The sequence below is a fragment of the Mastacembelus armatus genome, chromosome 19, assembly GCF_900324485.2.
Source record: "Mastacembelus armatus chromosome 19, fMasArm1.2, whole genome shotgun sequence".
Taxonomy (NCBI): Eukaryota; Metazoa; Chordata; class Actinopteri; order Synbranchiformes; family Mastacembelidae; genus Mastacembelus; species Mastacembelus armatus.
In genome coordinates this window covers 18,148,864-18,162,014 of record NC_046651.1, presented here as the reverse complement: position 1 = coordinate 18,162,014, position 13,151 = coordinate 18,148,864, and the positions used below count along the sequence as shown (strand labels likewise).

The 13,151-nt window shown below is 46.7% G+C and overlaps 1 protein-coding gene across 5 annotated transcripts in view; it reads right to left on the bottom strand.

The window, feature by feature from the left end:
- Positions 1-13,151, bottom strand: part of srcin1b (SRC kinase signaling inhibitor 1b) — a 56,644-nt gene that overhangs the window by 10,003 nt on the left and 33,490 nt on the right. For 4 of the 5 annotated variants that reach the window (XR_003296151.1, XR_003296152.1, XM_026315101.1 and 1 more), the window contains 13 exons: positions 11,709-12,679; positions 11,050-11,139; positions 10,539-10,579; positions 8,614-8,774; positions 8,248-8,423; positions 7,773-7,903; positions 6,670-6,817; positions 5,431-5,722; positions 4,781-5,123; positions 4,550-4,692; positions 2,450-2,599; positions 2,225-2,326; positions 499-636 (listed from right to left, as the gene is read on the bottom strand). Coding sequence is in view for 2 of the 5 variants with exons in the window: in XM_026315101.1 (XP_026170886.1) it covers positions 499-636; positions 2,225-2,326; positions 2,450-2,599; positions 4,550-4,692; positions 4,781-5,123; positions 5,431-5,722; positions 6,670-6,817; positions 7,773-7,903; positions 8,248-8,423; positions 8,614-8,774; positions 10,539-10,579; positions 11,050-11,139; positions 11,709-12,679 (2,886 nt within the window). In the remaining 3 variants the exon portion in view is untranslated. The remainder of the gene's footprint in view (positions 1-498; positions 637-2,224; positions 2,327-2,449; positions 2,600-4,549; positions 4,693-4,780; positions 5,124-5,430; positions 5,723-6,669; positions 6,818-7,772; positions 7,904-8,247; positions 8,424-8,613; positions 8,775-10,538; positions 10,580-11,049; positions 11,140-11,708; positions 12,680-13,151) is intronic. The other variant, XR_003296153.1, reaches the window with a different exon arrangement.

Sequence of the window (13,151 nt, the reverse complement as noted above, 5' to 3'; positions counted from 1 at the left end):
CGTGTGGGCTGCTGGCACTGGCTGCAAACATTAAGACTTAAAGAAAGAGCAGCAGGTGGCAGTAGATGAAGGAACAGAGCGAGACATGATGGGGAGGGTTCATGGTGACCGTCAGATGTGAAATCATTCTGTGGAGGATGGATGGATCTGAACAGATCTAATATAATAAAGCTACTTCGATCAGTCACGAGCACCACCAAGACCTTCCTCAAGAAATCAAAACATCCACAAACTTGAACGACAAAAACTTGATTGCTACGCGAGCTAGTTTAGATCCAGTAACTCATATGTCACACGCATTAAGAACTGGAAAAAAACAAGGTTTCTGTAGATAGTTCCCCTTGTGGGTTTTGAGTAATCTCATATTGTCTGCTGGTAGGGCCTGCACAGTTTATCATGCTGCAGAAGCTGCAGAAGGAAACCTCCTTAGGAGTGACAGCAGAGAGGAGAGGAGAGGCAGGCGAAGCATCAGAGCTGGAGGTTTTAGAAGTGGAATACCTGCTGCTGGCCCTGGACTCTGGGGAAATCCTCTTTCTGCTTGCGGGTTTTCGGCCTCTCCAGGCTGCCCTGCTGAAGGTGTTTGAGCCTGGCAGCGACGGTGGGGCCCTTCATCGGCCCTGGAGAATTACTGCTGTTCTGTGGGAGCCAGAGAAAAATTAATATTAACAGGCCTGTTGTTTGAATGTGAGACAGACGTCGTCGTACATAAATGTAGAGACCACTACACCCATGGGTGACTGCTGGTGACACGTGAGTCCAAAACCACCAGCATGAAACTGCTGCTCAATCAGCCTCCACTACTCAGCCATAAAAACACAGGTGTCTACTCACTTTTGGCCATATGATTTATTAATATATTTTTAGATATAATAATAATTAATAAGTATAAATAATTAATATGTTTAATATAAACAATTAAATAATATATATAATAAATATGTTGTTTTAACTTTTATTTCTGTTGCTTTTCAACCAAACTTCCTATTTTTAAAAAGGTTTTTATTTCTTAGTGAACTGGAGTCAAACTCCTTGTCTGTGTCTCAAACTTGGCCAATAAAGCTGATTGTGATATATGAATATATCTAATATGCCTCTTACTTTAATGCTCTTTGTAAACAACATGCACACTGAAAATGAAAAGCCTCCAACGAGGGAAATATTCTTTTAATGACCGATATTAGAAAAAGACCTTTTTATTCTGCTGACACTAATCACCACCAGCAGGGACCTAAATGGCTTCAGTGGATAAAACAGGAAGTGAAGTGAGAAAACAGAGACATATTTCTGTCCACAGCTCTGAACCTGAACTCCGTCCCCTCCCTCCTCGCTGTCCTTTATTCTGACAGCTACCTGTTTAGCAGTTTACTCAGCCTGCTGTGTCAACAGAGCTGAGGAGAAGTGTCCTCCCTGCTCAGCCTGCGATGCAAAAACTAAACACATCATCTGTTTCTACATTACACCATCAATTACAAAGTTGTTTCTTTACACAGCTCCAGCAGCGCCTCACAAAGGTTCACAAACATTTCATTATGCAACGTATTCAGAGAAGAGAGCAGAAGAGAGGACTGTTAGTGTCAGAAAGAGCTGCAACCACATCCATCACATTAACTTTCATCCATTCATTTATCTCAATGTTGTTGGAACGTATGGTGAAGCACATGGAGTGATGTAACCGATGCGCCGGATGCTTAAACCGGTTATTCTGCATGTGTAAACGCAGGTGGAGCATGCCGCAGCATGGAGGAGGCTGAATCGGCCGTGACATGTTTGGAGGTGTTCAGACTCACACGGCTAATCTGGATAGAGTCGCCGCGTCCTCAATAAAAATTCAAACATCTGCCCAACAAGCTGAAAAGGCTAAAAAAAAACACCATCTCCTCATTCAGTCCACACTGCAGCAGGCAGCGCTGACGTTACTGCAGCCGAGAAGAATCAAAGTCACACCGGCGTTTTAACACCAGGTGTAAATGCAGATCGAGATACAGATCGCCACGTGTAAACACAGTCCAGGTGAACTGAAACTGAGAATTATGTTCAAAAAGATTCAGTTTTAGACTTTTAGTTTTCTGTGTATTTTCTGTCTCTTGGTGCCTGAAGAGAAATGTTGTGGTAGTTTTAAAGGGTTGAGCAAAGCAGTGAATAAAGCAGGAAAGGGATGGCAGAGTAGAAACAGAAGCACAGTCCACAGGTGTGGCAGAGGCAGACGACTGCAGGAAGTGTTTACCTTTCCGCCCATGGACCCAAAGGTGCAGGGAGGGGTGGGGGGGGCCTTTGGTAGGGTGCTGTACCGTTTATTACAATCGTTTACAGGAGTTCTCTGAAATTTCTGTGATCCAGAGTTGTATGAAAGAATGTGGCAGAGACATGTTATCACAATGACATGGAGTACAAAAGCTCAGCAACACAAATCAGCATCAACACCTGGGCAGGATTAATAAACCAGCTGTACCTCCAGCTCAGCGATGATCTTCTCCTCCTCGTCCTCGTCTTGAACGGCCGATGCCGCGATCGCAGGCGGGGTCGAGGAGGGTCGAGGGGCATCAGAGGGGGTCCGCCTCAGCTTCACAAGAGTTTTGGGTAAATCGCCATCCTCCTCCATCTGAAAGGCAAAATATTAACCATTAATTAGCTTCTCACAGTGTGTGGAAAAGATGATGGATATTATGTGATAAACGGACAGAAAATACACTTTATATTTTATACTGGCAGCCTTCAATGGGTCGTGTGCTGAGATTTATAAGAAGGAATGCTAGCATTAGCAGCTAATGCTACCTCCAGTTGGTCCTCATGGGCTCTGAGGAAAACCCATCATGCACTGCTATTAAAAACATCACATTCAGAGGGATGTCCTGGGTAAAGGCTAAAGGAAATTCTACTCACAAAAAGTCCAGAGCAGAAAAAACAGGGTTCGCACACGCACACGCACACGCACACACACACACTAATGAGATGTTTCCTTTTATTTCGTTGAGATTGTCACACATCAGCACGGGGGAAAATTGCAGGCTGAACAAGGCAGAGCTGAGGCGTCTGTGCAATTTTCCCCCGTGCTGATGTGTGACAATCTGAAGGAAATAAAAGGAAACATCTCATTGATTCTGGCCTCCTTTCTGTGCTTTGGGAGAAATCCTCAGCTGCAACCAGCTCAGCTCACCGACTCTCCTGGGGGAGGCACACAGGACTTAGCAGGTGGCCTCTGTGTGTTCATGTTAACATTTCCATCGAATGGCTGCGACTAGAAAACATGCAGACAGAGATTCAGAGGTAAGCTCTGTTCATTAAACAGCCGCAACAGGAACAAGGCTGTTTGCTGTTGACAAACCAGAAGTGAACAAGGGTTTGACAAGGACTCCCGTCGAACACAGACAGTGACTCCAGACCTGACTTAGGACTCCAGATTTGGGACGTGTGAACAACCTCCATTTTACTTTTTTTTGGTGCATTAACATTAAAGAGATGCCCAAAAAGACAAAACTCACGGTTCAGATCACGGAGACAAACCATTTTTCTGACGAGCAACGAAGGGGAAGAGACAAATGTAATTTGTTTTCCCTTTATTACAAAGAACAATAGAGCAAGGAACTTTTGGTTTTAACAAAAACAGCCTATAGAACCTATTATTATTTTAACAAAAATAAAATCAAGAAATAACCAGCTGAATAAATAAAATTTACTCAACCTGAGACCTGAACACAGGTCACAAACTGCATGTGGGTCCCAGGGTCCAGGAGACTTGGGACTTGCTGACAATGACATGTGAGCATCATTGATGCAGGTCAAAATAATGGAGAAACCAAAACTTGTCCTGCAGATGTATTTCTTATCAGATACACCTTCTGGTGCAGTATGAACAAAGTACCCAACCATCAGTATTTACTGTATGGTAAACTGTGTAAAATTCAGTGTATTATTTGGGCTGAATAGTTTGAGCCAGGTGTCAAATATTTGACACATCTCACAGACAAACTGAACTTTGTGTGAAAGAATCCACTTGACTGGAGAAACCACTTGACACTGTTCAATCAGAGCAGATCAAGGTTTTCAGTAGCTTGACAAATCAGTGCTGTGAGGAGAATTTTCAGTGAGACCAGGGAGACTTAAAGAGCAGCAGCTTGTTGTGGCCTGAGAACAGAAACTGCCGCAGCCAACGAAACCTCACCCTGACCTGCACGAACGTCTGGTTTTTTGGTATGTGGCTCAGGAGTCATTCTGAAAATAGTCATTCTTACAAAATAGTGAAAAGTTTAGTATGTTTGGTCTAAACCCAGAGATGTGCAAAGTCTGAACCATATAAGCTGTTTAGATTCCCATCCATCATGCAGTCTCATCAGGAGGTGTCTGATCAGTCCCACATCCATATGACGAGCCCAAACCTCAGCCAGAGTCATAACGGGCTGTGTCCAGAGAGCAGAGGAGCAGCAGGTGGTGCAGCCCCCCACAGACCCTGATCTCTGCATCGTGGACTCAGACACCGAGACAACCTGAATCCTCAGAGCACTGCAAAAACCCAAACAAACATTTATTCTGTAACCTCAATATCACAAATCACCTTCAGATTCTTGGTGGTGACGATGACCTCCCCAGTGCGGTTGGTGGTGAGGCCGTGTGCTGACGGGAAGCTGCGGCGTGGGGGAGGTGGTGGCGGAGACTTGGAGGGTTTCTCGGTACGATACTTGGCCACATTGAGGTCCACTGTAGACAGAAGGCACGTCAGACATTTGTTTTTAAAACTACAACTTTAGTTGGGAGTTAATGAGCTGAGTTCATGGCACAGACTCACCGGACCCTCGATGTGAACCGGCGCCCTCCATGCTGTTCAGCTTCTGGGCGGCCAGCTGCACTTTGCCCGGCTGCTGGTCCCCGCAGGGGGTGGTGGTTGTGTTAGTGGTCCCAGTGGTCCCGATGGTCCCGGCTGCGGGAGAAGTAGCTGTGGTGGAAGTTATTGGGATGGTGATCTGGGGCTTGGGTGGAACCGCAGGCTTGTTGATGTGCCTGGCAGCGAAGTCGAGGTCTGGGATGGCCTTCATCAGCTCAGCCTGGGTCTCTTCCAGCAAGCGATTGATGTCCTGGGCACTGAACTGGGTCAAGCTGGCACGCTTCTCCTCCCAGTCCCGCTCTGCCGCCTGACACACACACACACACACACACACACACAGACAAATGACGCGCTGGAACATGCAACGCATAATGGAGACACATTGATGGAGTGTGTGTTCCAGTTTTACACAGACAGACGGAATCGTAAACAGGATGCTGCTGCTGGCGAGTGCACAGCGTCTCAGTCAGAGATTTAAGTACCTTCTGATGCAGCTTCAAATGTAAATGAACATTTGCCATCTGGACAACCTTGGGCCTTTAAACACAATAATGTGCAACAATATGATCCCACAATGCAGAAAAGTGCAGCGTCGGAAATGAGCGGCCGATTACCAGTCTGACTTCAGCTGACACAGACTTATCGGCAGGACGCCGACTTGGCAGGTCATCCAGCACTCGGTTCCTGAAGGTCATTGAAGGCTGGATGTCCTGCTCAGGGCCCAAGGCGTCTGCGTCACTGGTGGGCACAGGCATCCAGTTGGCCAGGCCAGTGCTCAGGTCAGTGAGGCTGAGGGGAGGACTGTTCAGGATGTCCAGGTCAGAGCTGCGGCTCATTTCCTCTGCTCTCTTCTGCGTTTGGCCCGACAGGTCGTCAGGACTCTTCCACACGCCCTCGGTGACTTGTCTGCACACACAGGAAGGAGATAAAACACTAGAACACACACACGGGACAGCAGGGAGCTCCAGCATCTGGAAACTACAAGACAAAGGAAGATATTTTCAACTCACTCTACCACAAAATGTGGTAAATAAAAATAACTAGAAAAATAAAATAATAAAATAATAAAAATAAAGTAACTAGTGTCAGAACAAACAGGTCCATATATCCTGCCCTCATCAGATCATCAGTGACCTGTGAGTCACAAGAATGATCGAAGGGCTGCACAGGAGTCAGGACGGTCTGCAGCACTGGGTGATCCCAGCACTGCATGCAGGGAAACAGCTGTCTGCACCTCTGTTTCATCGACAAGTACTGAAAACTGGCATTAGACAATTGTTTAGATTTATATTGTAGTTTGATCAGAACGTTCATCAGTCAGACTGGATTTTATTTAGGACACATTTCTGCAGATGTTTCTTTGGTTCATTTAAACCAAAGAGTTTAGAGTTTTCTGAAACTCTCAACTCTAAATGTCTCAGACCATGTAGAGGTCTGAATACAGCAGCAACACATTCACCGACATCATCTCTGGGACATTAAATGTCTGCTCTCTGAGCACAGTGCAGGCTGTTATTTGGTGTCTGGTGCAGCACTTATAGAGCAATAATGATTTTTCATTACACAACACAGTCTGAAAGGAAACAGTTCTGATTTTTACCTACTTTAAATGTTTAGCCTCAAGGATCCTTTAGAAAATCTGTTCCTATCTGTACATCACAAGGGCTTCTGCGTATATGAACCTTCTCCTGTGCATATATTTTTAAATTTAAAAAATTATTTTAATGTAGAAAACAAACTGATCATTTTGGTGCTGGAAATGTCTGAGTGTGCGTTTCGGTTACGAGCCGTGTTGAATCCTGGGAAAACCGTGGGAGCTGACCTGCTGCAGGATTATGGGGGTCAAAGTGTACCTGCGCAGCGAGCTGAGCGCATCAGTCATGGTGTTGCAGCGCTTCAGCAGGGCATCCAGGCGGTGAGGCTCCTCTTTCAGGAACTTAACAGCCTCCACCTCCACCCTCAGCACCACCCGCATCTTACTCTGCAGGCTGGGGAACTGGTCTGGGAGAGAGAGGACAGGAAGATGGATGAGCGGAGAAAGCGGCGTGTCGGAGGGAGATGGAGATGTTGCCGTGCGGAGGAGCAGAGGCAGGTTAGGGAGGCGGGAAGAAGACAGATGCTGATTCTGTCGCTGCAGTTTAATGGGACTGGATTTCCCATCATTCCCAGACGGTGTCAGGGAGGAGGACAAACGAGAGAAGGCGGCCGGGGTTTGTCGGTCTGTTCGCAGGCTATGGGGGGACCTGAGTGGTCAAGACTACATGCTCTTCTGACGAAGCCCCTCTGCGCTCTGGGACTACTCATTAATATTCAAGACAGACAGTGGAAGTACACAGGTCAGAGCAGCAGGACAAGAGGCTAAAACCAGAACTTCACGAATATCAATTAGGGTCAAAGAAGATTCATAAATATTCATCTGTGACTTGGTAAAACATAAATGAGGACATACACGTGGTACTTCAGCTCTTCTAGTACTTAAACTATGACCTACAACTACTGTGTGCTGCACCTGTGCAGGTTTAATGACTACATTTCCAGACAGTAACTTTATTTTGGATAATTTCCAGGAAAAAAAAATTAAAACTCAACCACCAAAGGACTCTATGTGTTAGTCACGCCCATTCAAACTAAACAGACGTGTTTTCTGATTCGTACTAAGAGTATTTTCAGGGAGCTGGAAATAACCTGTGAAATTCATTGACGTTCGTCCTCTGAGAAGCTCGTGTTCCTCCATTGTCCATAAGAATCTGGTCCTACCGAAGGTGTAAATCTTTAAAAACAGCTCCCAGACATATAATTTCACTGTTTGAGTCAGATTCACATTTGATGCACAGACAGAAAGTTACAATCACCTGCAGCTGGAGAAGGACAAATACTGACTAGTGAATAAATGTGCAAGATGACTGAGGGAAACACCAGTGAGTGTTTCAGAGAAGCAAATAAACACAACACTTACTTTTGAGCTCAGTGAGCGTCTCTCCCAGCATCCTCAGCTCTTTGCTCTTCTGCTCCACTTCCTGCTCCGTCACCAGGCCGTGATTGATGGACGAGTTCTTCTGCAGCTCCTCCACCGACTTCTCCAGGTCGCTGTGGACGAACAGGCCACAGATTCATGTCGCTAATGTTACATCCTTCACACCACCATTAACAGGAATTACAGGCTCTGTTGACAGAGACTGACAAAAAATTACAACCTACAAGTGATAAACCCGACCATAACTTCACGGCAGCAGGAAGGATCATAAATTATACAAGCTCCTTTCTTTATACTGCTCCCAGCTGTCAGTCCAAACGTATTCTGGACTCTGACTGCAGTCGTTCCTCTGCAGCAGCCATGTCTGTCATATGTAAGGTTGGATACTGTAGTCCAGTATTACTACTCTCCCTTTAGTTACTGAGCCTGCTCCATAAATCAGCTTTGATGAACTCACTGCAGCTGCTGGATCAGCAGCTCCTCCTGGTTCAGGTACTTGAGTCTCTCCTCCTCCACCAGGAGGCGCTGTCTCTGGAGCGGGTCCTCCTGAGTGCGCATGGCGTCCAGCATCATGAGACTGAGCTCCGACTCCGTCTGCCTCAACAGGGACAGGACCGAGTCCTGGTTCTCCAGCTGGAACAGAAAGTAACGCAGTTCATTTAACACTAATTTCATGTGACTGTTCGTGCACAAATATGCTGCAGTTGTCATTTTATTAGGTACACCTTCTGAAGAGGGAAGTCAGTCTAATGCAGCATTGGGGTGATAATGTTTAGTTTGTGTTCAGATTCAGATTCAGATTCATATCTGCACATACACTCACCTGCATGTTGCGCAGCTGTGACAGTTGTTTGCGCAGCGCGTTGGTGTTCTGCTGCAGGCTCTGTAGGTGCAGCTGCATCTGCAGACGGGACACGGTCACAGGCTGGTTGGCCCCTGAGGGCGGAGGCGGCATCAGGGCCAAGGGAGCAGAGGGTGTCAGCGCTGGCCAACAGAAAGCAGGATTTAAACAGAGGGAGCTTTCTTTGCTTTGTTTTGACTTTAATTAGGGTAAATTGGAGCTTATAGAAGTTGTCCCAAAACCCTGCTGGCAAATCAAAGGCTTCTAATGGAGGAAGAGCTGAATAACCATACAGTGTAGAGCATGAGGCGCCAAATCCCCGAAGGTCTGACTTTCAAATTTCCATCCAGTAGAAAAGTAATTTGACTGACTAGATACCAAATTCTGGTTGTCACAGGATTTGACAGCAGCAATTCAGGACAAATTCTATGTGCAGCAGCTCAGGGGTGAAGATTACAGCATTATGTAGACTGAACAATGATAAACAGCATGGAAAGGCTTCAGGGACAAACAGGGTCAGCAGTGGAAAAAACAAAACAGCTTTTCCACTAAATCCAAGATTTTCATTAAAAAAAAAAAAAGAAGTCTAGAGACAGCTCAGACGAATGATTGTTTCCAGCTCCTCTGAGATGACCATGGACACTGTGCTCTCACAGTAATTAGGGGGTTGAGTTACATGAATCATGCAGAACGAGACACAGGGAAACTAACTAGACGACAACTGATAACGGGACAGTGGTTTTAAGAGTTGCATTTCATCAGAGCAGAAATATCTCAAACACCTCAGTGCGACACTACTGCAGACAAGGCCACACCTTCCAGCTACAGTAGCTGCAGTGTGTATCCTCCACACTCTGACCAGGAGAGCTGAAGCACAGTGGGGTTCCTCACCATATGTGACCATAACTCCAGGCAGTTTGAGAAGTGCCTCTGACGAGCACAGTGGGCAGCGTCTGTAAAGCTCTGCAGGCAAATGTCTTTCACCAGGAATGTCCTGATTTTAACTGCACGGAACAGTTTGAGTCGATCTAACTGACGGAGAGATTATATACACTTCCATCAAAGTGGCAGATACACATCTGATATCTTCACAGGAGAAAGGCAGAAACAGCTAAACTCACATGTTTTTGAAGCTGGGAAAGGCTGTGAAACGTTACTGAAAGTTTCAGCAAGCTCCAAAGAAGAAAGTCCATTTTAAGGCTGGAAATATCCAGGCTCATCTACGTGAGATCAAAATGGTTACGCACAATCAGATAACATTAATTCTTCCTCGGGGAGACTTCAGAGCGCAGATTGAACACTTCATCAAAAGAAACTGATTAATTTTCTTCTTATTCCGTTTTCACAACAAGCTGTTTCAATTGCAGCGGAGCGGCAGAAGCTGTTTCATGTTTCCTGATTGTAGAGGAGTGAACAAGAAAAACACTGGACTTCTTTAACATGTCTGACCTGCATCAAGAACTCAAAAATCAAAAACTAAATAAATAAATAAATAGATGTTTTTGTTTGCTATTCAATGCAACTCACATGATTTTTTACTCCAAAAAGACAGAGAACAGGGGAACACACACACACACACACACACACACACACACAACCAGGATCCAAAGAACACAAAGGGGGGGCAGAGGAGGGAACAGGTACCAGACACTACTACCTTTCTTTTTTTTAGTTCGTCCAGCTAAAACAAAAAGCATGAGCACCAGTTACACAGCAGCAGCAGAAGCCAGCACATAGCGAGCAGACGCTCAGCCATTACCATCACATACGAGGCACTTTAAGAATTACGCAAAGAAAATGAAACTCCGTGTGAGGAAGAAGAGCCGGTTTATGTGACTATCAAACAGGCAGCAGTGTGGAGCAGCGACAGGCAGAGAGAGGAAATAGTTTGAGTAGCGAGCACTTACTGTCAGTTCCTGAGCAGTCACTGGCCGACTCCATCTTCTCCCTGGAACAAGCGAGTGTTAAAGTACTTAAAGCCATTTCACACTACGACTTAGGCTCTGAGAAGATCTCGATTTATGATGGAGAATGTGGAAAACATATGTTCTGCATCCATGTCACAATGTGCTGCCTGTTCTCCGTTTGTGGATGTGGCTTTAAATTAAGATTTCAGATACGAATGAGCAGCATTTTCTCTCATCAGTAAAAGATGTTGTGTTGCTTAGTGGTAAATCTGATGTGTGAAAAGTATGTACATCTACACGGTCAGATTCCCGTCATGGGGGGGGTCTGTAAACCTGGAACAAATGAGCTATGGACCGGATTTTGGACCATTTTCAGAAAAAGCCAATATAGATGGTTTTGGACAGTCTCGTGTGTGCTGAGACAAACATGTCTGTAAAGAGTGTGTTTTACAGTATTTTGTTTCTGTGAATGTGTGTGTGTGTGTGTGTGTGTGTGTGTTTTGTGCCTTACGGGCTTTCTGCCTCGGGCGCTCTGCTCAGAACTCTCTGCAGCAGCCCGGTCAGGCTGGCTATCTGCTTCTCCATGGCCTCCATACGCTCCCTGGATTCACACGCCAAGGATGCATGAAATATTTTCTAACTAACTGATGTTTAATGCATTTTTAAAAAATAAGAATGTCCCAGAGGTACCACACCTTTCCCTGCAGTTCCCTTTTGCCCCATTTACTGTAGAAATGATGTGCTGTGTTATTCTTCACTCCTCCTTCAAGATCAATGGGTATATTACCAGTTAATGAGTAATCAGTCATTTTAATGACATTAAAGGTGAGATTCACATTTTTCAGGTGCACGTATAAAATGTGGAACAGGTTTTTTTCTGCGATCCTTCATTCATCAACACTCCCACCCTCGTGCCTGCACTGGAACCTGTTAATTCAACCCGTGCAGCAAACAGACATTTTATTTCATCAAGTTAAACTGTAACACCAGCTGAAACCTTTGGCCCTGTGACCCGAACATCACTGAACACACGGGGGGAGATCTAAAACATGCTGTGTGTGCAGGACTGACCAGATCTGAGACCGTGAAATAATCTGCAGGAAGAGTTTGGTAAAACATTAGCACGGTTCCTGTTCACTGCAGGGGTTAAAGGACGTAGTAATGTCCTACCTGGTCTCCGTCTCATTCCCCAGCAGAGTTGAGCTGAATCCTCCGGCACTCCCTCCCTCCCCAGCAGAACCGGCCATCAAGCAGAGCTGCTCTGAGGTGAGACCTAACCCCGACCCCTGGCCCCGAGCCTTGGGACTCTCCCCAAACACAGAGGAGGTCACAGAGTCCCTCCTCAAACTCTGCCTCCCAGGTGAGCCCCGATTGGGCATGGTGCCCGCGTAGGAATCCCTCATGTCAGGTATCTTCTGTGGGGAGGATGATGGGGGGACCCGCAGCCCCATGGCCAGAATAGACGCAGCATAGGCGTCGTTGTAAAGCGGTCCTCCTGGCCTGTAGAGAGCACTGCTTTCCATCAGCTCTCCCTGCAAAGCAGCTGCTGAATAGGAGGTGAGAGAACGCACGGATCCTGCTCCTACTCCTCCCCCTCCTCCCCCTCCTCCTCCACCCCCACGGCGGTATAACGAGCCGTAGGGGTCGGCTCTGGCTGGTAGAGGGGAATGAGGTCCTCCTGCGAGACTCAGCCTGTTTGCGTCTGGACCCAGAGCGTAGGGGTCTGCGTAGATCCCCCCTCCACCGCGATCGTCCCCCCGCAGCAGAACCATGCTCCTGGATCCCCCCACTTCGTCGTCGGGCTTCACATCCCTGCGCTCCAGGATGGCACTGGAGGAGGCGCAGAAGGGTGGCTGGGCGTGGTGGGGCTGGTGGGGCTGGTGGGGCTGGTGGAGCTGGTGGAGCTGTGGTTGCTGGTGAGGAGAGGAGTGGTGGGACTGGGAGTGCGGGTGCGGCAGAGAGTGGGTGTGGTGGGGCGGCCCGGCGTAGGAGGAGGGCCTGCCGCTGCTGTAGAGGAGGCGGGCACGGGATGGCGAGCCTTGAGGAGGTGAGGCAGAGGAGGATGAATGCTGGGAAGACATCGGTGGGTTACTGAGGCGGCGGCTGGGTGGAGAGTCCTGAGGTGCATACACCATCTCCCTCTGTGAATCAGAAGAGATACAGCACTGGGTGTGGATTTATCAGCGAAACCAACACACCAAAACCTTCCAGAGAGACGTATGTCTGGTCCAACATATTAGACAAGAAGACCAACACAATAATAATAATAATAGAAAAATGAAATAACTTACTTATACCAGTTTTTATCCTTTCTCTACAAACTGAGACCAGAAGTAAAACACACTGACGCTGCCTTATTGAGAAGCTCTCTGTGAACTGCACAGGGCGACGTTAACGGGACGTGTTGCTGACAGAAGATGAACGAACCTTTGCAACACCAGTACTGACACATGCAGATAGAGGCATCGGACACTGATGTGAATGGACGGGGCACTTTATCCTACTGGTCCCACTTTCCTGTAACAATTTACAGCAATTCACAGATGCTGTTCCAAGACTGACAGGAAAGACTAAAGTTCCCTCTTTAAGTGCGTTTGAAGTTGCACTGATAGC